Genomic DNA, 25,476 nt, shown 5'->3' with positions numbered 1-25,476 from the left:
AAAAAGGAAAAAAAGAAAAAAAAGAGATAGACTACAAGATTACAAAGTTCGGTGTGGGCCAACAACTCTACATGGTCCACCATTTAGGTGGTTTTTTACTGCCAAAGAAATTAATAAGACAGTTGCAAATTCTGCACTTCAGATACACATAAAATTTCCAATAGTCTTAACAGTCGGGTCACACACAGGTAGGTGTGCTTAGGACAAAATCAGAAACCTCAATAAAACTGGCTACTCTACCAGATTCCATCTTGTATTTAGAAAACTAAGTGCAAGATTCAGTCACGTCTAGTAATCCTCTGTTGGGAGGAAAACTGTCTCATTACTGCAACTGATAGCAGAAGCCCTCACATTTGCGAATCTTGCTTATAGTTGACACAGGCACATCAGAGTCCATTTGAAAGATGCTCGATTATCTGTAATTCTCAAAATTTGCTTCCATTACACCACTGTTTCATTTCTGTCATGAAGACACACACTTAAAAAAAGGGACAAGTCATCTTCTTATCACAGATCTTTGCCCCCATTTAAGCCTTTACCTAGATCTTTAGCTGTAAAGTTAAGTGACATAAAAGATGCAGTGCTAGATTGCAATCCAACCTAAGAAGCAAATATCATCTTTGGAGTGCCTTCCAGGTAGGACAGGAGGAGAAGAAATTATTTAACCCTATATAATTACTTGCTTCTTTACAACTTCACAGAGCTGCTAATTGGAAACGGAATAGGGAAAATGCATTTATTGTTAGCTCTGCTCTTCGCAAAGAATTTTGGCAGCTGATATCCTTTGGCATAACCCATTATTTAGTACGGATTTCCTGATTAACATGTTTCAAAAAGTTACAAAGCTCTAAGAAGTACATGTTCTGTTTTCACAATAATTCCTATCTAGGGTAATGAGCCAAAGAACACAGGACAGCACTCAGACCTCGACAAGCTCAATATATTAACACAACCCTTCAGCACTAATGCACACTTCAGTGTGTTGATATATATTATTTTAAATGCAACAATAAATTATGATTGCCAAGAAATCTGTCAGGTTCTTGAAGGAATCTACAGCATGTATGCACAGTCCTTTCAAATGACATAATTATGAGGAAATCTGGATTATAACAGACTATTTATATGTAGATGGAACTTGGTTATCAAATCAAGGGAAGCCATGCTTTGTGTGCTGTACACTGTTAGCCATATTTTTCTGCAGGGAGAATATTAAGTATATCAAAATAAATGACCTGATGGCTGTTATATATAGACATAATGATGAGAGGCAGAGAAAGCAAGTAAGCCCAGGTGTTCATATGTGCAGCTTCTAAGACTGCATTAAGTAAGACCATGGAAATCAGTTAAACTGCTTGTAGAAAATCTATTTGTTCAAAGTAGGATCAGAACTTGCTCCAAAAAGTCATCCTTTGATCATACCTATGTCTAATGTCAAGGCTGTAATTTCACACTACACCATCTTTGCCAATAATATAAACATGAGCAATCCCGAGTCTCACACCAGCCATACAGTATGTGCTGATAGAGCTGTTTGGAGGTAAATACTGTAAACTGCATCACTGCTATAAGAACGGTGAAAAATAACCCCTAAAAAGGGGGGATTTTTGACCCAAGTGGACTCAGTGAGCTGGTTTATAACATGGCCACAAAAACCTGTGCTGACCCAGCTGATGGGTGAAAATGAACAACTAATGACGGTTGGGGTTTCTTAGGCCAGTTTCATCACCAAGACCAGCATATTATAAAACTAGGTCCCAAGTGAGCTACCAAAGTAGATTCTCCAGGTCTTTTGCTAAGGACTGCAGCAAAGGAATAAGGAGCTAGCAACTTTTATAAATGTGAGATCTGAAACCTATTTTACTAGCAATGCAAAGCATTCATGCTACTACTGACTTTATCCAAAACTGTGAGGACAGTGATAATTCATATCCTAAAGCTGATCATTTTTCCAAGTTGGTATCAGCCATATACATTGTAAACTAAGATTTGGATCCCATGGGAAAAGTTCAGGAGTTATCAGTTCTGGGATACACAACATCAGATCATGAGATGCTAGTGGATGAGTTCATGGAAATATATTAATGGAACATACATTTAGGCAGTCAGAACAATTAGCTAGGAACAAAAAATATCTGGGCACTTTGTGAACTCAAGGATCTCAAGTCAAGGATGAGGAAGACTTCTTTTTCAGAAGCACAGACAATGCTTCAAACACAATTTATCCAAAGCAGTTGTTCTAGACTTGATAAAAAAATTGCTTACCACAGAGAAAATAAAACAGTGTTTCATCATCTTAGCCTAACATTTACAGGCCTACAGAAGAATATACTCTACTGCTAAGAGGAGGCTTAGCTCCTGAATACACTATGAGAAACATCTTTTTTTTCTTTTACAAGTTCCCCGAGACATCATCGATTCAGCTTCCAGTCACTTACACAGAACACAGTGTTACTGGGTAATGAAGAATGGCAAAACATTCTCTTCCCAAAATCTGTGTGTGAGGGAAAAGACAGGCATTGTATTGTGAAAGAACAGTGTAAGTCACATACTCCCTTCTCTATCAATTGATATTTACCTCTTTACGGTCTGTGAAAAAATCCACATATTTAACAGCGTTCATACAAAATCACTAAGAGAAGAGAGGGAGGCTGAAAGAAAGCACTTATTTTCTGACATATGGTCAAGAGTTCCACCCTAACCTGCTGACTTTCATTAGCTTCCCCACTTCCCATGACGGCATCCTAGGAAAGATATTGCTCCGAACCACTTGCATCTAAAAACCCCTTTATTCTGTAGAATCAGCAAGAGACAATAAATGCCCTAAGTAACTGATGAGGTGTTTTGTGACTAGAAATGTATCCAGGTCCAAGCAGAGTATTCCATACAAAGACGCGGCTCTCTTGCCATTAGAGACATGAGACCTTTGCTTCATTTTGTGTCAGAGGGCAAAAGGAAGAGAAGGCGGTGAAGCCATTAACTAGCTCCTCTATGAGGTGAGCGTTAGTTTGCTGCTCCTCGTAACACCATCACAGAGAAAAAAACAACCCACATAACCTCATACCAAACATCCAGACTTCGGTGTCAACTAAGTTACAAGATACACCTTAGAAAATACACAATTCTTGTTCTCTCATGGATTCTTAATCACACAGGTTATAGTTGTGATCTAAGGAAAAATGAAAGAACGTTAGGGAAAAGCACGTATGCTTGTTTAAACAAAATACTGTATGTTGTTACGCACTCATGTAATTTTGCTTTAAGAAAATTACTTCAGGACATAAACAAAAATGTACAATCAATCATTATATCAAATCAAACAATTATATTAAGGTTCAGTTTACAAAAGGTTAACAAATAATTAATAGCTGTTTTAATAAATAGGTATTTACTTCTCATCTATTATCAATCCAACAGATAGCTTCTAGCTGTCTACAGTACTTCCTACTGATGTGCTTATAACCCTCCCTAACATATACTACACACTTCTCTAACATGAATTACAACATCTAGAAATCATTTATTAACCCTTCATAAAATTCTAAATAAACCTTAATATGAAGCATGACTAACTTTATACTATTTCAGCCCCATACCCCAGGACACATCAAATACTAGCTCTTTCAAGTTTTTATTTAAAATTCTACATTTTAGTTGGGAGCCACATCACTAGCCACAGAATCACAAATGCCTACAGTGGCTTAGCCAACACACTGCAGACACAAGAATTGAAAGGAAAGTGGTGGGGGAAGATCAGAGGGAACAGTTCAGGTTCTTCCAAAAGAAATGTCCTGGCTTTTTTGTTGGAACAAACATTGATACCATGACAAGAGAATCAGAGAGCAAAAAAACAGAGTCTGTTGTAATTCAAGACGTTGTTTTTCCTTCTTTTTAGAAAAAAAAAACACCACACAATACATTATAATATAAATAAATAAAACAGAAAACACAAAGGTAAATTCCAAAACCCACCACTAGGATCTTAAAAAGGCAACAGCCAGCTATTTCTTGGATGTAGCCTAAACTTCTCTTATCTGCAAATTTTCAATATACTTATAAGTCCTATTTAGTGTATCAGACTTAGGGAACAAGATGTATTACATTTAGGTCTCCTTTTTTCCATCCAGTATTTTCATCTTCAAGCCCCCACCTTAGTTTTTTCCACCAAATTGCCTGCTGTTGGTTTAACAAAGTTCAGCTCAGACTTATACTTTTTCTTCATTTTCAGAGCCTCTATCTTCATTCTCACAGTCCTCCACAAGGTCTTCACACTCCCGTGTCTCCTCTTCCTCCTCCTCCTCATCTCCAAAAGTCTCTTCTTGCATTGTAGTAAAAGTGAAAGACCTGGCAGCAACTTGTGCAGCCAGACCAGATGTGAAGTTTAAATCTGTTGATATGTGGAGCTGGGCCAGCCTATCCTTGATTTTTGAATGTAATGCATCCTTACAGGGAGACTGTGAAACCTCTAGTCCATCCATATTGCTCGGCTTGAGTTCTTCAACTTCCTCTTCATGCTGATAACACATTCTTTCTTCAGCCCCTGTAGAAATACCTTCAGTAGTACTGTCTTTGTTTTTCTCCATCTCAGGATCTTCATACAAATATTCTGTCCTGCTTTTATCAGCAGCATTGACTTTTGGATTAGAGTCTTTTTCTTCAGATTTATCACAACTTTGGCTGCAGTCCTGCTTTTCTGTATCTGAATTCATATGTGATTCCAAATTATTTAGTAGCTTCAGTGGTTCTACAGGAGACAAGGGTTTCACTGCAGCTTAAAAAGGGGGAAAAAAATTAAATGATAACTAAAAGCAAGCTGCTATATATAAATAATTTATTTGTATCTGAAAAGGTGCAAGATTGTAAGGGTCAAAATGGCTTAAAAAAACCCCAACACAACAGAAACAAAAACCACAATCAAACAAAACTTAAAATAAAGCAATGTTTTCTAATCACAAAGCTGAAGTGAAATGTGATAGCTACTTGTTGTAACTACTCCTTAAAATCTGTGACGTAAAGAGCACGAAATTGATGATGTTTAAAACCGGCATCAAACACAGGTGATGCATTCAATGCTGAAGTAGAAAACAAGTAAAACTACTGCACTGTATACAAATTTGAACAGTTTACCTAATCCAGTAAAGACAGCTGGTACATGAAAAAGTCCTTATAGGCAATATCTGATCTCATACACCACAACATATAAATACAACATGTATTCATACAGTCAGGTAAGGTGTCCTCACAAATAAAGGTTTAATTTAGCCTCTCTTGAAGTTAGTAGCAGCAGCGAGTCCCATTGCCAGCAACGGGATGCTTGCCAGGAAGTCTCTCCTCCCAGTGTTAAGGGTTAGTATAACTTGGTACAATCACTTCTTGAAGAACAGACGTCTTTCTTTTTAAGAAAACGATATAATGTCCATTTCCAAGTAACAGATTCCCTAAACTGCAGTAGCTCCATTAGAGTAGCAGCACGAACATAAATGAGAGCGGCAACAGCAGATTCCCAAGTAGCATTTCCCTTTCTAATTCCATTCTGACTTTACCCCTGTAAGCAGAGATGAAAATAACTCTGGGAAATACACAAACTTTTCACGGGAAACAAAATTTACGGTATTAGGATTTTTCCATTGCATCCTATTTCAGTAATATTTACTATTAGCTAGCTGAAGGCAGGCGCATCATTATAGTTGTCACATTGATAATTATTGTCATTAGCACACTGAAAGACTGTGGCTTCGAATTTGTATTACATTGTTTGTTTTAAAACCTTATATACTGAAGGAGCACTGCACCAGACTCATCTCAATTGTTAACGGGGTAGTTCGTTCCCCATCTTGTAAAAAACATGCTGCTGCTTATTTCTGCCTGTTTGCTTGAAGAGGCAGGAATATGCACAGTAATCTTATCATTTGGGAGCAAACTTGTTGCCTACTTCCTCCAAAGAATACTTCCAAAGCCAAAATTTCTCAAAAAATAAATAGATACTTCAGATTGGTAGCTGGCCAATTTGCTGAGTTGATTAGTTAATAAGCAAGGTGGAATTCATCAATTCTCAGTGTGTAGCTTTCCAAATCTGAGAAACAGCTGTATAAGAATTGTTGTATGGACAAGGTGGGAGAAAGGGAAACAGTTGGGTACAACACAACCACTGACAGAATGAACTTTTTTGGGGAGAGAGGTTAGGGGAAATGCTAGAAGTGATTTTGCACCAGAAGAATGTTGGTTTACAATATTTGGCAAATGAAAATGAAGCCACTAACAACTTCACAGACCTCTTCAAAAGCACTTCCATTTTACTGGCTCAATAGGATGCCAAAAGACCAAAAATATAAGCTCACCTACACTCCCATAAATTACCTACTGCCCAGTAAGCAGTATTACCATGGTGCTGGGCCTGGGCAAATTTGCTTTAGTCTGGTGCTCTGCTAAGATGATGTTTTTCTTCTGGAATCCAACCTGTCATCTCCAGTTGACTTCATGCTGTCTTCTTTAGACATATTGACTTGTTTGGAGCTGACCTCTTTTATGTGGAAACCCTCAACAGCCCCTCCTTCAATGAACCAAAAACCCTAACAAATCAGAATGGCTTGCTGGGTGCCTTGACTAACAGATTAAAGCCTTTGAATATTGCAGGATCTTTTTTCACAATAATCACAAGTTATGAGAACACAGGATTTCTGGAATACGATCATCCTGTAAAAGCAAGATTTAAGAGGGCTATGGAAAAGTGTGATATCACAGCCATCCATCGGCTTGGGCCAATGGAGACAAGAATATGAACCTTTCCAAGTTTAAATCTTCAAGATAAAGCAATCCACAAATGTGGAAATCACAGCTCACAAAAATGTTTCTTTAAGTGACTCGTGCGTATGGATAAATTAAAGTCTGCAGCAGTAATATACCAGGGTCCATTATGTCATATTTAACTGACTTGTATTTCTTTTGAAGAAATAATGAAGAAATTCCTTAAAAACCAGTAGAAGATGTTATGTCTGCTGTCCATATCAGTCTATCAGATTAGACACACAGTCTCTGAGCCAAAATTACACAATATTAATTACTTTCATGAACCGCCCTCATGTTTTCCAGTTTTGTACAGGATGGAAGTAATCAATGATTACTTCCAGCTAGGCAGCTGGAGGAAATCACACCTTCCTCCCTCCCCACCACTGAACCTCTAATCCTGAAACAATGTAATATCTGTGCACAGAAAGGAAAGGAACCAACATAAGCCACAAAGGCTTTCAGGTGAACAGTTACTGAAGACTACAGGAGTCAGCTGACTCTTTGCAGCCACAAATGGCCCGAGGATATACTGATGCGGACAGGTATCAGCTGCTAACCTAGATAAGGAAATACCCTATGGAAGCTCTCCTGACAAGAACTCTTTCTGCAGCAGTCACTAGATCTGTCAAGACTTGAACTGGAGGCAGGATTCCTTCCTTCTCCCTCAACAGGGAGGGAAAGAAGACTTGAGGAGATTTATGTGAAGAGTTGTGTGATGTCGCATCTAACTCCAGAAGGATAATACAGAAATCCTACTCTTGAGCAGACTCTGATGCAATCTGATGTCTTAGGTTTTTTTCACTCAACTAGAAGAGAATGGCCAAGTGATTTCTTTTACCATAGTTGTAGCTAAATGGACATAAAGAAGAAAGTTGTAAAGAACAGATACTTTTGTGGGCTTGATGTCAAAAGAAACAGTCTTATATATAGGTATGGCCTGTTACTGTGGGTTCCCACTAAATTATTGAAAGACGCAATCCATGGTCTTTTCTTCTGGTAGACACTGGCAGAGGCAGAATCCTTGGATATGTTGCCAGACTTGAGGGTTGTTTTCATAACATAGAACACGAAATTTTTTAGGGGGCTTTTCGTAATCTGTCTTTAAGAGGAAGGAATGAAAATGGGGAAAAAGAACGGAAAAAGGAAAAGACAAACTAGTGCCAATTTTAAAGATTATAAACCAAACGGCTCAAGCAGTGAAAGGAATCAAGTTGTATCCAGTCTTATTGCTGGAACAGAGACAGACTGTCTTGTTGAGGCAAGAGAAATTTTCATATTCCTGCCTTCAAGTGCAAGTGGATGGAGCTACCCAGCAGTCCTCAGAGTTAGTAAAGGCTAGTTTGGAAGAACTCCTCTTGTTAGGGGTTTTTTTCTTGTTGAAAACATATTCTGTATACTCACTCTCCCATGGAAACAAAAGCCAGTCTTACTCTTTTATAAACCTTTAATATTTCAAGGTCTAGCTCTTCACTTTAACCTATATATTTTTGTAAGTCTGGGATAATTTCTGATAGTTTCTTTAAATTCTGAAAAGTAATTTATTTATGTACCCTGATTAAAATTCATATTTACTGGAAAGCCATGAAAGAAAGTCAATTCAGTTTGCATGGTTTATAGCCTGACAGTTCTGTTTATGCTGTCTTAGTATTTTGTGTGTTTAATATTTTAGCTCAATGTTTTGTTTAGAGCCAAATTCCCATTTCTCTGAGTTCTTTTCAATATAGAGTAAAATGATTGCTACAAGTAATAGTAAAGAGATGGAATAGCAAACTAAGGCCACACAGCTCTATCAAAGACACTACTATAGCTAAGCACTGTCCGAATTCTAACATAGTCAGAAGTTGATGGCAAACAGACACCTACCCTTTCTTAAAAAGGAATTAATTTTCAAAAGCAATGCTTACCATGGTCGCTGAATAGCAGCTGTTTCCATTTCTGTCTTTCTATTTCTGAAGCTTTAAATCCCAGTACGGATTTCAATTCTTGTAACACCCTCTTAGATTCCTGTCTCTCTCGTTCTTGTCTCTCTCTTTCTTCCTGGGAAAAGCAGTAAAAATCTTCCCTTTTGTATTCATTCTCCACATCTGAATAATCAACATATGCTTCCAATTCCTAAAGAAAGAAAAAAAATCTTGATCTTCACTGTCAGTGTAGACCCTGTCCTACAATCTGATGCACGATCAAGTGATCTCAACACAAGCCAACCACAGTAATAGGATGGAGCCCTGTTTGAGCAGAGCCAGTGGATCTGACACTGCTCTCAGTTATATTTGTATAATTTTGGAGCAAGTCCACTCATTGAAAGTTAACATTACTGCAGTCACCTAAGATTTACTTTCATACACCAGTATGATCAAGTGATATACCTTGAAAATGGGAGTGCATTTCCCCATAATTACAGGTGGAAATAAGCAATGCCAATGCGGGTTTCTTTTTCTTTTTAATTTACACCGTAAGCAATTCTTCCTCAGTCAGGCATCTTGCTAATTTAATTTATGTAAATCCTTATTAAGAGGATGTTGATAATAGCAAACTCCTCCTCCAATTTTAACGATATTGGCTTACAAGCATGAAAAAACAGAGCTCCGTTTATGTTATAACAGACAGCCAGTGAAATTATTAGTCCCAGCTCTTTGATACGGAAAAAAAGTCTGGAGAGAATACACGTGGGGTAGGCTTAGGAGAAGGCGAGGGAGGGTCAGAGCAGAGCTTGGGTGTTCAGTCTGCTTTCAGAATGCACCTGCCACTCAGTTCGGGGATGGAGGAGGCCATCCTCTCTTCAAGACAGCCCAACCATCACACACGAGTTCCCCAAACAATACAAAACTGTTCAGTGTCACAGACTGTTTTAGGTACCCAAAAATGCAGAGATTACTCAAACTGAAGACAGGCTGGTTTGTTCTGGAGCTTGTCACTTTTGCAGCTGTGTCAGTTCATCTAACAATATGCAGGTAGGACTCTATTTTATATACCACATTTTAACAATTCATATTTTTTCTATATTACTCTGACTTGTGTTGCTGCTCTCCTTTTGTCACTTATTTCTAATGATCTATATGAGAAGAAGTGAATGGTAGCGCTCTTTTTTCCAGGATGGAGAATACCTCCCCATGGAACAGCAAAAGGAATATACATAATTTTTTTCTATAAGTCAAATTATGAAATGGCACTGGCTACCTACTTGATCTGTCTTGGCAAGACAAGAAGGTCACTGCACAAGCAACTGAAAAAGGAATGGATACAGCAAACAAGCCCCAATTATTATTCTAAATAGTCCTTTTTTTTTTTTACCTGCTCTTCAGGGATTGGATCTTTGTTTTCTATGTATATGGCAGGCTGTGTTAAAGGTACTGTTGTACGCTGTAGGTTGTCACAGGAAACTTCAAGTTTGCCTTTAGGGGGAAAGAAGAAAATGGATTAAAAAAAAAGAAAAAGATTGAGTGTTGAATGATGTTTTTGACTCACTCAGGCAGGGTCCAGGCATTTTCATTAGCCGGGATTGGCACACGAAAAAAATGGTGAGAAGGCTGGTTAGAATAGATTGAAACACTGTGTTAGAGAGCGCTTAAATAACTTAGCTATTTTGATATAAGCTGGGTCTGATGAAACTTCAATTAACAAATCTCAAAATTTTTATAGACTTTGAAAACCTGCAGATGGCAAGAAAAATTGGTAAAACCAGAAAAGAGACTTGGTGCCCAAGTTGAAAAAGAGAAGTAAAATAGTAAAATTATAGGCAAATCAGCTTCAAATCATTGGAAAACACTGGAAGAAATAATCAAGCAAAATCTACAGGAAGCTATTTGGAAAGTAGCAAGGAGATAAGTGACAGCCAGTGTGGGTTTGTTGAGAATAGAAGATATCAAATAACTCCAATTTCATTTTCCAATGCAGTAACTGGTCTTATGAATAGAAAGAAGCCAGCCAAAGACGTTCTGCATTTTGTTTTCAGTATGGCTTTTGACGCGGTGTCACGACATACTCATAAGCAAAATGCATAGGCCAGGAGAAGTTGCTAGTAGGTGTATAGAACAGTCTCTTGGATAATCAGTGTAGTTACCATTTTCAGACAGGAACAATATATTGAGTGAGGATTTGTCTCAAGTCCAATACTCTTTAATATTTCCAGTGGGTGAAAAAAAAGTGTTTCAGCTCATTAAATCTGCTGACATTTGGATAATCTGCAAGGATACTGAAGGGCACAATTAGAATCGAACATAATACTGGAAAATCAGAGATACAGCCCAGGAAGAATTGGATTTCAGATACAGCTGTTTGGTGACAGTGGCTGCAAATTTTTGTGCTTTGGAATAGTCAAATGCACAAATATATGACAACTGACTGGGCAGCACCACTGAGAAAAAGATGTGAGGAGCGTAGTAGTCAACTATACCTTGCTGCAAGCAAAAAGCCAAATTACACACTAGTACCTATAAACAACAGCACTGACTGTTAGACACATGAAATTACATTTCTGCTCTGGCACTGATCAGGCTGTGGATGGAACATAGTGCCCAGTGTGGGGCTCCTTCATTCAATAATATTGTGGACCAGCTAGAGGGAGTCCGGAGGAAAACAGTGGAAATGATCAGAGGACTAAATAAAGTATAGCCATCAGGGAACAGTTGAAGGATAGAGAGTCATGCAGAGAACACAGAAAGAAACATATTAACTGTCTTCAAAAATGTAAGAGCTATAAAGAGGAAATGGATTTCCATTGTGGGTGGATCAAAAGTACCGCTTTTAAATTGCAGTAAGAGATATTTATATTCAGTAATAACTTTCTACCGGTAATGGAGTTAAGTGCTGGAATAGATGCCTGGAAATACTGTAAAATGTCTCTAAAGAGAGGTTTTTAGGAACAGGTAAACAACATTTACTCACAAACACTAATTTACCCTTGAGAAGGGAAATGGGCTAGATGACCTCGCCAAGCCCCACCTATCCCTATTTTCAATTTCTAATCTATACGTTGAATACTTAGGGATGGTATTCTGAAAGTAGGCAGTTCACATTAATGACAATTTTAGTGGTGCTTAGGTACCTGCTTTTGCAAACAAGGAAAGTATGTAATTCCTTAGTTGCCTGGGCTGAGCTAAAGATTTGACATTCCAGAAGTATCTAAATGCAAAGTTTAAAAGAAAGGTGAAGCATGTAGTGAAATTTGAAGTAAGTGGAAAATTGACATGAGATATTTATTTTATAAATATCAAGCCCCCTTGTCCATTGCATAACTCTGCCTTGTAATAAAAACATTTTAATAATAATAATGACAGCATCAATAGAAATATGCTCCTGAAGATATGAAGACAAATTTGGAAGAGTATATGGAAGTCACCAATTAAAAGCTTGCCTTCCCAAACCAGAGGAGTAAACCAGCTACTCTAATACGTACAGACTGCTCTGTTTGCCACCTATATGGGATGATGCCATTGCTAAGGATATGCTTCAAGATCATGAATTCACCGTGTTTAACTAAAACTGCTGCCGCTTTAGTTCCTCTCCAGTGGATCAAAGGACTGCAAGATCCAGGAGCTTGCAGCAGAGTACTATGGCCTTGCTCTTATAAATATCTAAAAAAGTTGTATACATTTGCAAAGACAGAGACAGTTTAAAAGGAAAAAGGATGGAATTTAAACAGTTTGAGGGATATTACTTCAAAGATTATTAAAACAACACTGTAACTAGCCATAAAGGGTATTCCATTCTGTAAAATTAGCAGTAGATTACTACATCCTAAAATTGTCGAGGCCTTAAGTGGTAAACCGGTTTTATCAGTGATGAAAAATGATGAAAGAAAAAGAGAAGATGGCTGAAAGTCTAGAATCAATTCATGTTGGAAATGAGCAAAGATCTACACGTAGATCAATGACAGATAAGTCTATCATTGCCCAATGAATTTAAGTAGAGGTGAATTCCCCTCAAAGTGCTAAAGCCCTACTTGCTCTCAGGCTCTGTTCTGTATCTGACAGGATCAGTGATTATCGGCACTGGTTCTAGAAATACACCAAGTCCTGTAAACAAAGAAACCAAATGGCATTCACTAAAGTAACCATATACTATAATACATGCTAGTATCACCACCCATGAAAGGCTGATGGGAGTGTTTGAATGTTCAGTCAGTTAGACTTAAAGGCTTTGCTTTGACAGTTTGACACCATGAACTATTTAACGTAGCTGTATGAAACCTGCTTTGACGCAGAATGATTTAGGGCAAGAAGCATGCAGTGCTTGGTGAAAGAGACTCATCTGGTTATACAGAAAACAGTTAAAGATATGCAAAAGTGCTCTGAAAATAAGTGATAGGCAGCTACGTAGGATGCCACAACTAGGATAGTCCACAGTTCAAAACAGCTCCTTAGTGGTTGGAAACTTTCAACTCCTGGTTCAACAGCAGCACTCTGATGCTGGATGGACCAATGAGTTCCCAGTTGCTTCCTCTCCGCGGAGCAACACAGCCCTTTGCTGCTGCAACTGCTGAGCTGATTTCTACTTCTCATGGAAGGAAACGTTCCCGTGCTGAGAGCAGCAGGAACAAAGAAGGAAAAGCAAAGATGTATTTTTGCTCAGTATATAAACATGGTAAGAACGAAACGCAAGCAAACCGTAAATTTGAATACTGGATACATTTTGTATTTATAGATGAAGAAGCAAAAAAGACTTATTTTATTTAAATAAGCACAATTATGAGATACTGCTAAAAATGTTTAACAAATATATATACAGCTTTTATGTAATGAAATATTTCCTCTCAAAACTGGGTCTAAGCCATCAGAAACAGTTCCCTCTTCAACAGTGTTCATAACTGACATTGAAAACAGTATTCCCACTGCTCTACTGGTTGAACTAGTTAGTTGAACCAAACATCTATTGTAGCAAAAGTGCACTTAGACACAGTGTTCTACTACCATGGGGTTCTCGCTACAGCTCTTGTCAAAAGATTCATTTGGTTTTGGACAATAGTGCACAAAGACAAAAGAAGGATGTGCTTAGCTTAGGTTATCTTCTTCTAAAGAGCTTTCAGGAAGCATTGAAAAAAAACCAAGATAATTTAATGAAGTAATTCATATAGTCATGACCGACAGACCAGCTGTTAAGATTTGTAGAAAGACAGCTGAAGAATTAGACTTGATTTCATGCACAGCTTGAAAAGGCCAACTCATAGAAGCTGGACTGCTTAGAAATATATCAGGAAAGTCAAATGTATTCAGATAAAAATAGTTTTCAATGACTAACATAATTTAAAAGTAGCTCCTGTGGAGTAATTCAGTAAACTTGTTGCAAAATACAGACTCAATCCCAGCACATTTCCAATAAAGTCATTGGGCAAAAGTGAAAGTGAAGGATTTCTTATTTTTTATTTCCCACGCAATCCTTCCCTTCTAGATCACACACTAGGTTATTTTTGTACTGAACGTTAAAAGGAAGCAAGTTATAATAGAAGTGCCTGTTGTGAAATTTATACACAAAGTAAAAATAAAACTAAACTAACTAAAAATACTATGGTGTACTGTCTAGAAAGAACATTAAAGGAAAGGGGAAAAAAAAGATCAGTGGAACTGCTGGTGTGGAGGGCATCAACAAAACACAACAGGCTAACACATGCAAATGCATCAGACTACATCTAATATCCTCAAAGGCTGTTTTACGCGGCACTGAGAGGGAAGTTGTAAGACAAGACTATCAGGCAAAGTACACACAGATTTGGTTATACCGTGTCTGGACCTGCACAGAGCCTGCATTAGGCCTCCCAGTGCTCCCAGTTCTAAGCATGAACAAGGTCAGCTTGCATGCCTCTAGGCCCACAGCAATATTCATCCACCTACTGGATATCCCACCCATATATCATTAAGAGCTTAGCTCACTACAGATTTGGATTTCTGTAGGTAACTTGCTGACACCCCAAGTCATAATTTTCCTAACGCAGTCTCCATTACCAGCATTTTTCAGATGCTGGGCTGTGCCTTCCTAGGACAGTAAAAAAGCTCCTGGAAAAAAGAAAGATTAGAAATTATAGGTTCAACTCCATGTCAGGAGAGCCTAAGTTCACTTCCATTATTTAAGCCAGTTGTGATTCACAAGGAGAACAGCATGAGCAGTACAGGTCACTAAGGAGAGGGACATAAGGCAAAATGTTGGGATATGCTGCTCAGTATGACTTTTAAGCATGCAGAAGATTAGCTCACTCTGAGAGAGCAGGTAAATGGGTATTATATGCTCAATACATCCTCTACAATTTAAAATGTTCCAGGAAATGTCATTGTCAAGAAAGTTTCATGACAACGCCATTGTCACTGCAATTAACTATGTAATTTTTATGCAGTAAAAAAATGAAAATCTCACAGATGATTCATCAAAATCCTACTCCTTCACATGTGATTCACTAATCAAAGGCAAAAAGCCACCATTGGTCTACACCTGGAAATGTAACAATCTGAATCCACAGGTTTAACAGACTGAGTTAACACGTTTGCATTTTTTGCTGAAACAAAAGCTTCAAGGTCATCATAATGAAAAATTTTGACATATGTATATAGTTTTTCAAAGTGTATGGTTGTAAGACCTTCTTCAGTTAAAATTCTGATACACAGATTCTGATCTATTTGACCATTCCATTTCTAAAGACTATCCCATTAGTTGCTAAATTGATCTCTCACATTTACCTTTTTTATTTGGGTTTCTTCCACTCATTTTTTCCACCTGAGAAATGGCTTCTTCCCAGCAGCTGTTACTTGCCTGGATATGAGGCTGAATAAACTTTAGTTTTTGTTCCAGAACCTGATGGGCTTCTGTTGTCAACTCAGGTGTCTCCTTAGTGCTAACAAGTTTTTCAAGTTCATCCTCAAGAATTATTACCCTAAGTGATGAGGAGATGAACAGAAATAAGTAATAATAAATATCTGACTTCACCATTCCTTCAAGAATTTCATTTAAAATCCTGTTATTTTCTTCAAATTTTAAGAATCTAACTCAGCCAACTCCTCAAAGATGCCCCACAATTTAAAAAATAAGATCCTTTGCTCCACATCAAGATACATTGCTCACCTGCATTCATTATAGTAATTCTCATATGTAAGATTAAAGGAGTAGGACAGTTTCAACTACTTCACCAAGGCAGTGATGAATCTTTAAAAATATTTACTCGGCAGTTACTACGAGCTGAACTTTCTTTTAAAGCATTTGGTATGTTGCAAAATCAATGAAAGATAAGCATGTTTTCAGATTTTTTCAAGGGAGTGACAAAAGCGAGGCAAGATCTTAATGCACTGCTTAGCTTTGAATTTTCACCAGATACTTAAAGAATAACCAGGAAACAGTATCAGATTCCATACTGAACCAAGGATCTTTGACTCCATACTATGTGAAGATACGCCTATGACTGCAATGACTGTACGTATCTGCCTTTTTTATTTTTAATCTGGGATACAAGCTGACAACCCAGAGAAGTTCAAGTCTGAAGCCTTCTTCCTACAGGCATATTCTCTTAATTCATGTGTAAACTTACTCATTGAGCAGTGCCTTGAGATGAAGCTGCAAGCTGCGTACCGCTGTCTGAAGACTGTTCAGCTCTCTTGACTTCTGCTTTGTTCTGGTTGGCCGTTCAAAACCCGACTGATGCTGAGTTTCAAAGTACCGATAAAACTCATAGCTTCGCTTAAGCTCCTCTAAGCAGGCAGCATGTGTATGAGGTAGGCCTTGAGTCACATCAGACAAGATATGATGAGGCAGCCGTTCAGGGGAGACCAAGGGCTTGGGGGACGCGTTGGCTGGGGAAAGGAGCAGCACCAGCCTCCTGAAGAATTCTGAACTCTGCCCTACCCAGAGCTGAAAGAGGACCTGCAAAACAGGGTAGGGTTAGCTCTGTGCACCTGGGAAGACAGCCAGCCTCCAAAGTAAATGTACAGATACACCATGGGAAAACGTTCCTCGGCCAGCAACAGGAACTTTGAAAAACTGCGAAAATCTGCTGTATGTTTTTGAAGTGTATCCCAGCCCATGTGAGGTTCAGATCTTGTGAACCTTAGGTGACTGTTAATTTTTTTTGATGAAGAGTATGTGCAGTTACGCTCAGAAGGTTGTCAGAGGCCTAAAAACTCATATTCTCATCAGGCAGTTTCATTATTTGCTATAATCTCCACATACCCTACAGCTCATAAAGGGCTGCCAAAATTCCAGTGGCAGCAAAGACATTTTTTTCTTTATAATGCCACGGTATCATTTCTACAATCTACTAACTACTGCGATGCCCCACACCCAACCTTGAAACACGAGTCTAATTGCACTGTACTTCAACAAAAACCATTCTACATCTGAAGAAAGCTGAGCTACTAACTTAATGGTTTTTTCAGCCAAAGTGAGAAATTTCACCAATACCACTAAGGAGGGAAAGGCTTGTAAGAAATGAATCAATTCACAGCATTACATATTGTACAAAAGAGGTCAGTCCATCTGGGAGCAAGGAAACCCACAATTTCAATTTCTTGAGAACTTCCACTTCCAAGGAAATGAAAAGAACTGTTTTCTTAGTTTAGAGAAGACTGTTGGCTCAGTAGGCCATGACAGAACAGTAGCATCTTATATCTCTAAAATGAAAAGGAAAGGTTATGACACTTTTCTCTGCAATACTGGCCCTTATTAAAAGGGATCAACTGTAGGTGACTATGAGGTGTAGTCTGAAATCTGTTCTCAAGCATTCCAGACCAAGGAGGACAAAGTAATTACTCATCATGGTTTTTTCCCACCCCCTCAGCTACAGAATAGGACCAACAATTTACTTGTTCTGAGATTTTGGAACTACAGGATTTGAAATAATATATTTACATCTTTGTACTCATACTACTATGGACAAGTAGCAGTTTTATCCAGTGTGCAATCAATCATGAGCAAAACATTCAGAATAATAACACAACAAATTAAACACCTGCAGATAGATGTGCTCTGATATACCCCAAGGGTATATCAAAAATACTTGGATGCAAACTGATAAAATATTACAAAAGAAAAAAAAATTCTCAATTTACAGAAGATGGTTATGAGAAGAAAGAACACAGACTGATATGAAATTAATTTTGGGCACACATGCAAGACTGTGATTTGGCTACATGCTAAAATAAAAAGCAAACAAATGGGTAGCAATTACCCAAGTGTCCCCGAAGGTGTGGTGCCCTGGATAGAAAGTCAAGAGCTCATGCTACAATAAGCACAAAAGACGACCAATCCCTTCCACCAGACATAAGGCAAAAGCAGTGAAAAAGTAGCACACAAAAGTAGTGGACTTCAGGAATTGATAATAATAATCGAAAACATACCTGAAAAAAGGCACAATGATGAGAGAAAAGGAAATTCCAGATGTATTTAGGGTTGCAAATTGCTTGTTTTGCCAATGACTTCTGATGATTTTTACTGACACTTAAACTTCACCCAAAACATCCAACTGGCTCTCCTCAGCTTGAAGTGGTATTTTTTCTTAAGCCAAAAATTTTCACTCTTTAAATTGGTTTAGTTCAAGGACAAGGTAGCAAAAAGACACAGGCTACATTTGTCATATGGCCTAGACATGGGCTTGAATGAAAATTAAAATATTAACCAAATCTGGATACATGTCTGTATTCTACTTGCATTTTAATATAAAGACTGAAGAGGACTGCACATAAATCCAGGGCTCGCAACACAAATATGTTCCAAGGTTATCGAAGTATATCTATTTTATTATCTACGCAGGAATCTGCTTAGGACTGATTTATGTTAATTTAGCTTGGTTCAACTACACCACACCCAGCCTACATCACTGTCTGTTATGAGTTAACGTAAACTCAGATTTACTAGTTGTGAGCTTAACTGTACCCAGAAAGCATCCCAACCAGTTTAACTAAAATAGATTTCAGTTAAATTACTGCAAATTGCAGGTAAACAAAGACTTAGCTTATAAGCTTGGGCTCTGACTGGCTTAAAATAAGTGGGTAAATAAGTGGGCTTGCATGGTTGCAATTAGAACTTCAGCTAATGAAAAGGCAAGAAAAAAATCCCAAAAGCTTACATCTGATGTAGCTCTTAGCTTACAACTAATTAGACAAAGCCTCAAAACTTAGCAATCACTACTACTGGTAACATTTACTGTCAGAACAAAAGAAGCCAAGGTCTAGGAATTACATGAATAAAATGCAACAAGAGCCAACCCAATAGAAACACAGAAGTCACATTATAATTTTTCCATTAAAAAAATAATGTTAAAAGGGAACTGCCTCAGCAGAGAACCACTAGAGTGTAGAAGGCTTACATGCAAATTAATCTTCTTTCCAACTGCAAACATTGACTCATGCAAATTAAAAATACCTAACATCTCAAAACAGAATAGACAAAAAGGCCATTATATGGTTGTCATTCTGTTCAGTTAAATGTTTTTCAAAGATCAAAGAACCACACTGGCTCACGGCAGCAGGGGTCCACGCTTATGATTTCTACTCCTCAGTGTAACTAAATGCAGCTATTCCCTTTGGCAATTACAACTAATTTATATCTTCTGATGTCTCTCTTTTTATTCAAGTCAAGAGATTAGCTAAAAAAGATGTAAGTACAAATCTGGGAATTACTTTATTCAGCTGGGATCAAGTAAAATCAGAGAGCAAAAAATCATGTTTAAGAAGGAGATTGATCAAGCTGATTATAAAATAGTGACTTGAATTTACATGATTTGCAGAAAAAAGCCCTGTTGTTGTATTGTGCAACTTTTCTTAAACTACATGCAAAAAGAAATCACCTAAATGCCAATAAATGTAGAAACACATGTTATGAGACTGATTACATCTCCCCCTCAGTTGACCGTGTTACTACAGGCTAGTACATACAAGCCACAGGACTTCATGACAGCCAAAAGAGACTTTCACCAGGAGCCTGCGTGGATGCGTGTGTCCTTCTAGGAGAGGTTACCTTGAGCGCAGGCAAGCTGAAGCCATCGGTTAGATCATGTGCCTCCTCTTCAGAGACCTGCTCTTCACTCAGTCCCAGACCCAGCTCCTTAAAGGGGACTACACAGATGTAGCTGGTCACGTTGTCACTCTCTGAGTTCAGAGGGTAGGTTTAGCTGAAGTTAAGGTGGTTAACAAAGCAACTTTTGCATTAAACACACAGAAAAGGAAAAAACACCTAATAAGGTTTCTTATTTCTGGCAATTTGTATGAAAGCACATACATTCCAACCAAATCCACCTGAATCCTGTTTAACTGAACTTTTTGCAATCCTTATTCAGAGCACAAGTTTTAAAGGCTCTTAGAAGCATGAGAGATAAGACACTGACAAAATTCCTATGTCTAAATACAAACACATAAAAAGAAACAAAAGAGTGATGAAAAATCCCTGCATCCCTTTCAAGTGAGGAAAATATCTTTAAATATTGTTTCCAAGAAGTAGCTCATGTCAATCTTAAACCAGAAATCATATATTTAACAGGGGACAGAGGAGAACAATTGTGCAGTTTTAAGTTTCAAAGGTAGCTTATGTTATAGCCCAAACTCAGGATGATGGGAATTCCCTGCGAGTTCTGTCTGTGGAGGGACCGCTCAGAGATCTCTACAATAACTGCTCTTTGACATTTCAGATAGTACTGTGAAGAACAGGAGCTCCCCAATTGTCATACCATTAATTTTACTGATTACATCGCTGTAAAGCCACCATGATCTTGGCAGGAACAGCAGCAAACTGTTATCTATCAACACTATTCAGCACATTTAAATTCTGAGTAGGAAAATGTACATTTCCAGTCCTCAGAAATGCTTAAAAAGTAGGAAACAAGCACAATATAACTGATACAAGAAGACAGATAAAAATAATTCATAGACTAGGCAGCATTTATTTTAAAATAGCTCTAATTTTAGGCTGACCTCATGCTGGGGAAAGGGGAGAAGGAACAGTTCAAGATTTCTGCACATTTTGGATAGCTACCCAGTCACAAAAATAGTAAAATTTGCTTTGAAACAGAAACTTACAACTTATGGTCATAAGCACATTTGGTCCACAGAAACATATGTATATAAAAACATTTGTAAAGCATTCATGAAAATAAGGCCTTAATTTAAACTACTTTTTTTTCATTTATATTTTGATTTACAAACTGAATGCTCTCATCTCTTAGGGCTCATAAAGCCGATTAGAAGCACTTGTCTCTTGTCCAACTAGTACGTTTTCTGGGGAAGCTGCACGTTCCACCCACTTTCACTCCCAAATTTTCCACGTGCTAAATTCTGATAGGATTGAACCTGTAAAAGTGATTTGCTCAAGCAAATTTTTACCACTTGAGTAGAGGAACATTGCATAAAAAAAAAAAATATTCCGTGTCCCAGGAAACAGCAATGCTAAGTGTCCAGGGTCTAAACAAACAAATACATTTCTCCCTAATTTCTCCCCAAAGTCCAAAAAGAAAGAAGCCTCTTAAGCGTTCAGACAAAAACCTGCAATACAAATTAATCAGGAACAGAATAGGTTGCCACCAGCAGCTGCCTCACATAAAGTGTCTATTCTGAGTTAACCTGACAGCATGCCCAGCAGATGGAGCACATGGGATGAGGATGGTAACTCCATCAGATTAAAACCCTTCAGGACCAGTTATCTCAGAGACTAATTATATTCCTTGTTAATCTTTTCCCACAACAAGACATTTCCAACAGCATGAAGACCATAAAAAGCAGTGTGGACACAGGTGAATTTCTAAGTCATGCTGAAAAAAAGTTCCAGGCAACATCTCAAATGAGTGGTTTGACCAAAGGAGCCACTTATCAATACTGTCTCAGCTAGGGATTCCCAGTGGACTCCTGCACCTCCTGCTTTGCCCTGCTCTGTTGTAGCCCTCCCACTCCCATTTCTATGTATATACATACACACAAACACACTTCCTTCATGCGCTTTGCTCTAAAACGCAAGTACTTTTAGTGCTAATGTTTTCTATTAAAGCTAAAATACAGTAACTAACCTTAGATTAGTTAAATTTTTCTATGTCTTCGTGAAAATATTTCATTCATCTGTTAACTTACATTCCTTACTAGCTTGGAAGAAGAGAAGGCAAAGCTACTTAATAATAAACTGTTAAATCCAGAATAAAATATCTGTACACATAAAAAAAAATCTTATATCAGAAATAGTGTGGCCAGCAGGAGTAGGGAGGTGATCGTGCCCCTGTACTCGGCCCTGGTGAGGCCGCACCTCGACTACTGTGCTCACTTTTGGGCCCCTCACTACAAGAAGGACACTGAGGTGCTGGAGCGTGTCCAGAGAAGGGCAACGAAGCTGGTGAAGGGTCTAGAGAACAAGTCCTGTGAGGAGCAGCTGAGGGAACTGGGTTTCTTTAGCCTGGAGAAGAGGAGGCTGAGGGGAGACCTTATCGCTCTCTACAACTACCTGAAAGGAGGTTGTAGTGAGGTGGGTGTCGGGCTCTCTTCCCAAGTAACAAGCAATAGGACAAGAGGAAACAGCCTCAAGTTGCGCCAGGGCAGGTTTAGATTGGACATTAGGAAAAAGTTCTTCACCAAAAGGGTTGTCAAGCTCTGGAACAGGCTGCCCAGGGAAGTGGTTGAGTCACCATCACTGTAGGTATTTAAAAGACGTATAGATGTGGTGCTTAGGGACATGGTTTAGTGGTGGACTTGGCAGTGCTAGGTTAACGGTTGGACTTGATGATTAAAGGTCTTTTCCAACCTAAACAATTCTATGATTCTACAGTGAACGTCCAACCTCTGTCAGGAGGCCGATCTTATTTACCTATAGAAAAGCAAGAACGCTAATGTACCCCTGTACGTAACAATTTAATATTCATACTTTGCTCTTCAAAAGCACATTCCCATCTAAAGATCTAACAGGAGGGCGTCACAATATCCCTGAGAAATCCAAGTTGCTCTTTTATAAAATTCTCACCTGCTCACCAGGTGGGAAGGGATGAGCTAAGCGTGTGATCAACTGGCTGGTCAAGGAAGAAACATCGCACTGAAAAATGTCCAAGTATCTTTAGACATACCTTCCAGCATTGGATTTCTGATTTAGGCTTTTATGACCCAAAGAGGGTACTACTTTTTGGTTAGCTTACTGTTTTCTTGTGTGAGCTTTCTCTTTCCCCAGTTAAAAGGTATGTGTTTTTCTAACATTTCATGATGCAATAACTAAATTTTTACAGAGGAGAAGGAACAATTTTTCACTAGGTTTACTAGAGGAAATTTGCAAGTTTCCCTGTGCTTAGTGCATCTCAAAGACATAGAATGCATTTTATATCCATTCCACCTTAATGGGGCAAGATATCATTCAGTTTAAAACACTGCTATCCAATGTCTGTTTTTATAACACTATTTATACCTTGCCACCAGAGAACGACACCTTACACTTACAACAAAATTCAAGTTTTTTCAGTTTATATGGTTCAGTGCCCAGGTCCTACCTATCAATATAGTTCAATGGAAATGGAGTATCACACCATCTTGCACCAGCGAAGAATGAGACTATTAACATCATCCAGTAACATAAGCTACAAAATTTCCTCCATCCAGCTTGCATATCATTAAATCGGTGAATAAACCATAGATTCCCATGATGCAGAACCCACAAGGCTCTTAAGTATAAAAATACTAAGCAACTAGCACGCTGTCTGAAGTATTGCCTGAGTTATTACACAATTCAATGGAGTATAGTGCAGAGATTTGTTGAACTAGTAGTGACTGGTCTATACAACATCCTGTAAATACTTAACCCAAAATGCCTGGTTTCCAGTTTAAGCTTTCAGCCGTTGCATCCTGCTACACCCTTATCTTCCAGATTAAAAGAGAAATACTCCTCTTTTTTGCCTTCTGACTTTTTCTTCTATGATTTTGAGCAATGTACTGTTGCCGATATGAACAAATCAGAGTAAGAACGGCATGAGAAAATGCTGAATTGTTTCTGCTAGTACCCAACTGTCCCTTCATATAAAATGTAAGGAACATGACTTTCCATCTCATTAAATTACTGTTCCACCAAGTTTGATACAAACGCCTGGTATAAGACTAAAGTATAATCGTATATTTTTTCTCTTTTACATGGGAAAAAATTTTAATTAGGACAGCATTTATTCTACTCACTGAAGGCAGCTGCCTAGCTAAAAGGGGGCACTAGCCACAAGCAAATATTGCTAAACTTCTAGTTTTATTGAAGCAAGTAATGATAACATATCAAGTTTATGCAATTTGTATTGCCATGAATAAAACTGTGAATTGAGATTTTTAATTCTGTGTAACAGGTTCATCAGACAGATCTCCCTCTAACACATTTGAGATATACATTAACATAAAAGCCTAATTTGCTGCAGATGTTTTGGTAGGAGAAATAATACTGATGGTAATAAAATCCACTCTTAATGGATTAGCATAGCTCAATATATCCCTCAACATTTGAGATGTTTTTACTAATTTATTTTTACTTAGTCACTCATTTATGTTTACAATTAAGATTAAGACTTAGATTAGCCAGTTTTTAAGACTCAGCCCAACAGTTACCAGCTCAGGCCCTCAAGTATATTTTCTTCCTTGTCTCTCCTGAAGTTACAACATAAAGCAAGTGGCTTAAGTTCAAAGCAGTTTCCCTTTGGCTTCCAATAGGATTAGTCTTACTGATTCAAAGTATGAATTCGATACTTATCTCAGAAATAATCAAATACATTAAAGCATATGTTTAGCAACCTACTTAAGATTACTAACAAAAAAATCTCTCAAGGCTGTGTAAAATAAAGCAACAATAAGCTTTGCAGTTTGCATTTGTTAACAAAATGAGATACAAACCTATAAATGTTTTTACGATTAAACATTTCTCTATTCTACTCTATAGTTTTAGAGGTCTAGATTTAAAACAACGTAAGTATGAAAATTCACAGTAGAATTTACCTCAAACATATGTCTGTACATCATCATTCACTGAAATGACAACTTCTGGGAAAAAAATAACCCATTGAAATAGATTTTGCTGATTTCTGAACACTTTTTTAACTTAACATTACATACATGCAACCTGTCTTAGAAAACTGTTCCTATAAGAGGCTGTTTGGCTCATTTTGTTAAGCACATATAAATGCGTATTTTCAAAGTAGAGAAAATTATCAGTCCTTATTAAGCCTTAAATGAGTAAATTGATCTTGTTACAAATTATTTTTGAAAGGGATATTCTGACATAGTAAGCTTGAAAAATAATTCAGCTACAGATATCTCCAGTAAGGTCTGAATATATAAGAATGTTTTAAATGAAAGCTTAAATCAAAGTATACCTTTTACAACTTTAGTAAATTTAATACCATTTTCTACAATACTTTAACCATTATATCTAATAATAGACATGTCTCAGTTCAAGACATGTTTACCATAGCCTTAAGGCAACAATTATCTTCACTGCATTATAAACTTCAATCTCATATTTCCAGATTTATTATAAGAAAAACAAAGATAAAAGAAAATAGGACGTACTTCACATTATCATCCTTTTGTAGGCCTGTACACCACTCAGAAGGCCCAGTCACAAACTAGGACCTTACTTTGATAACCGGACATCATACAGAAAGGATCTCTGGAGTCAAAGGCTCACCACTGTTGTTGAATGACAAGTATCACGCCCACGTTGCAGTATCAACTGAATACCGTCAACCAAGGAAAGCAAACTGTAATATGGAAGTTTATTTCCCATTTATACACGCAC

The 25,476-nt window shown here is 37.8% G+C and overlaps 1 protein-coding gene across 1 annotated transcript in view; it reads right to left on the bottom strand.

The window, feature by feature from the left end:
- Positions 1 to 4,205: 4,205 nt before the first annotated feature.
- Positions 4,206 to 25,476, bottom strand: part of VEZT (vezatin, adherens junctions transmembrane protein) — a gene marked incomplete at its 5' end in the record, with an annotated part of 42,387 nt that continues 21,116 nt past the window's right edge. Inside the window, 6 exons of the mRNA XM_009577703.1 lie at positions 4,206 to 4,771; positions 8,691 to 8,898; positions 10,078 to 10,178; positions 15,450 to 15,643; positions 16,292 to 16,623; positions 19,714 to 19,861. Coding sequence (XP_009575998.1) covers positions 4,206 to 4,771; positions 8,691 to 8,898; positions 10,078 to 10,178; positions 15,450 to 15,643; positions 16,292 to 16,623; positions 19,714 to 19,861 — 1,549 coding nt within the window. The remainder of the gene's footprint in view (positions 4,772 to 8,690; positions 8,899 to 10,077; positions 10,179 to 15,449; positions 15,644 to 16,291; positions 16,624 to 19,713; positions 19,862 to 25,476) is intronic.

The sequence above is a fragment of the Fulmarus glacialis genome, unplaced genomic scaffold, assembly GCF_000690835.1.
Source record: "Fulmarus glacialis isolate BGI_N327 unplaced genomic scaffold, ASM69083v1 scaffold42835, whole genome shotgun sequence".
Taxonomy (NCBI): Eukaryota; Metazoa; Chordata; class Aves; order Procellariiformes; family Procellariidae; genus Fulmarus; species Fulmarus glacialis.
This window is presented reverse-complemented; position numbering and strand designations above follow the sequence as displayed.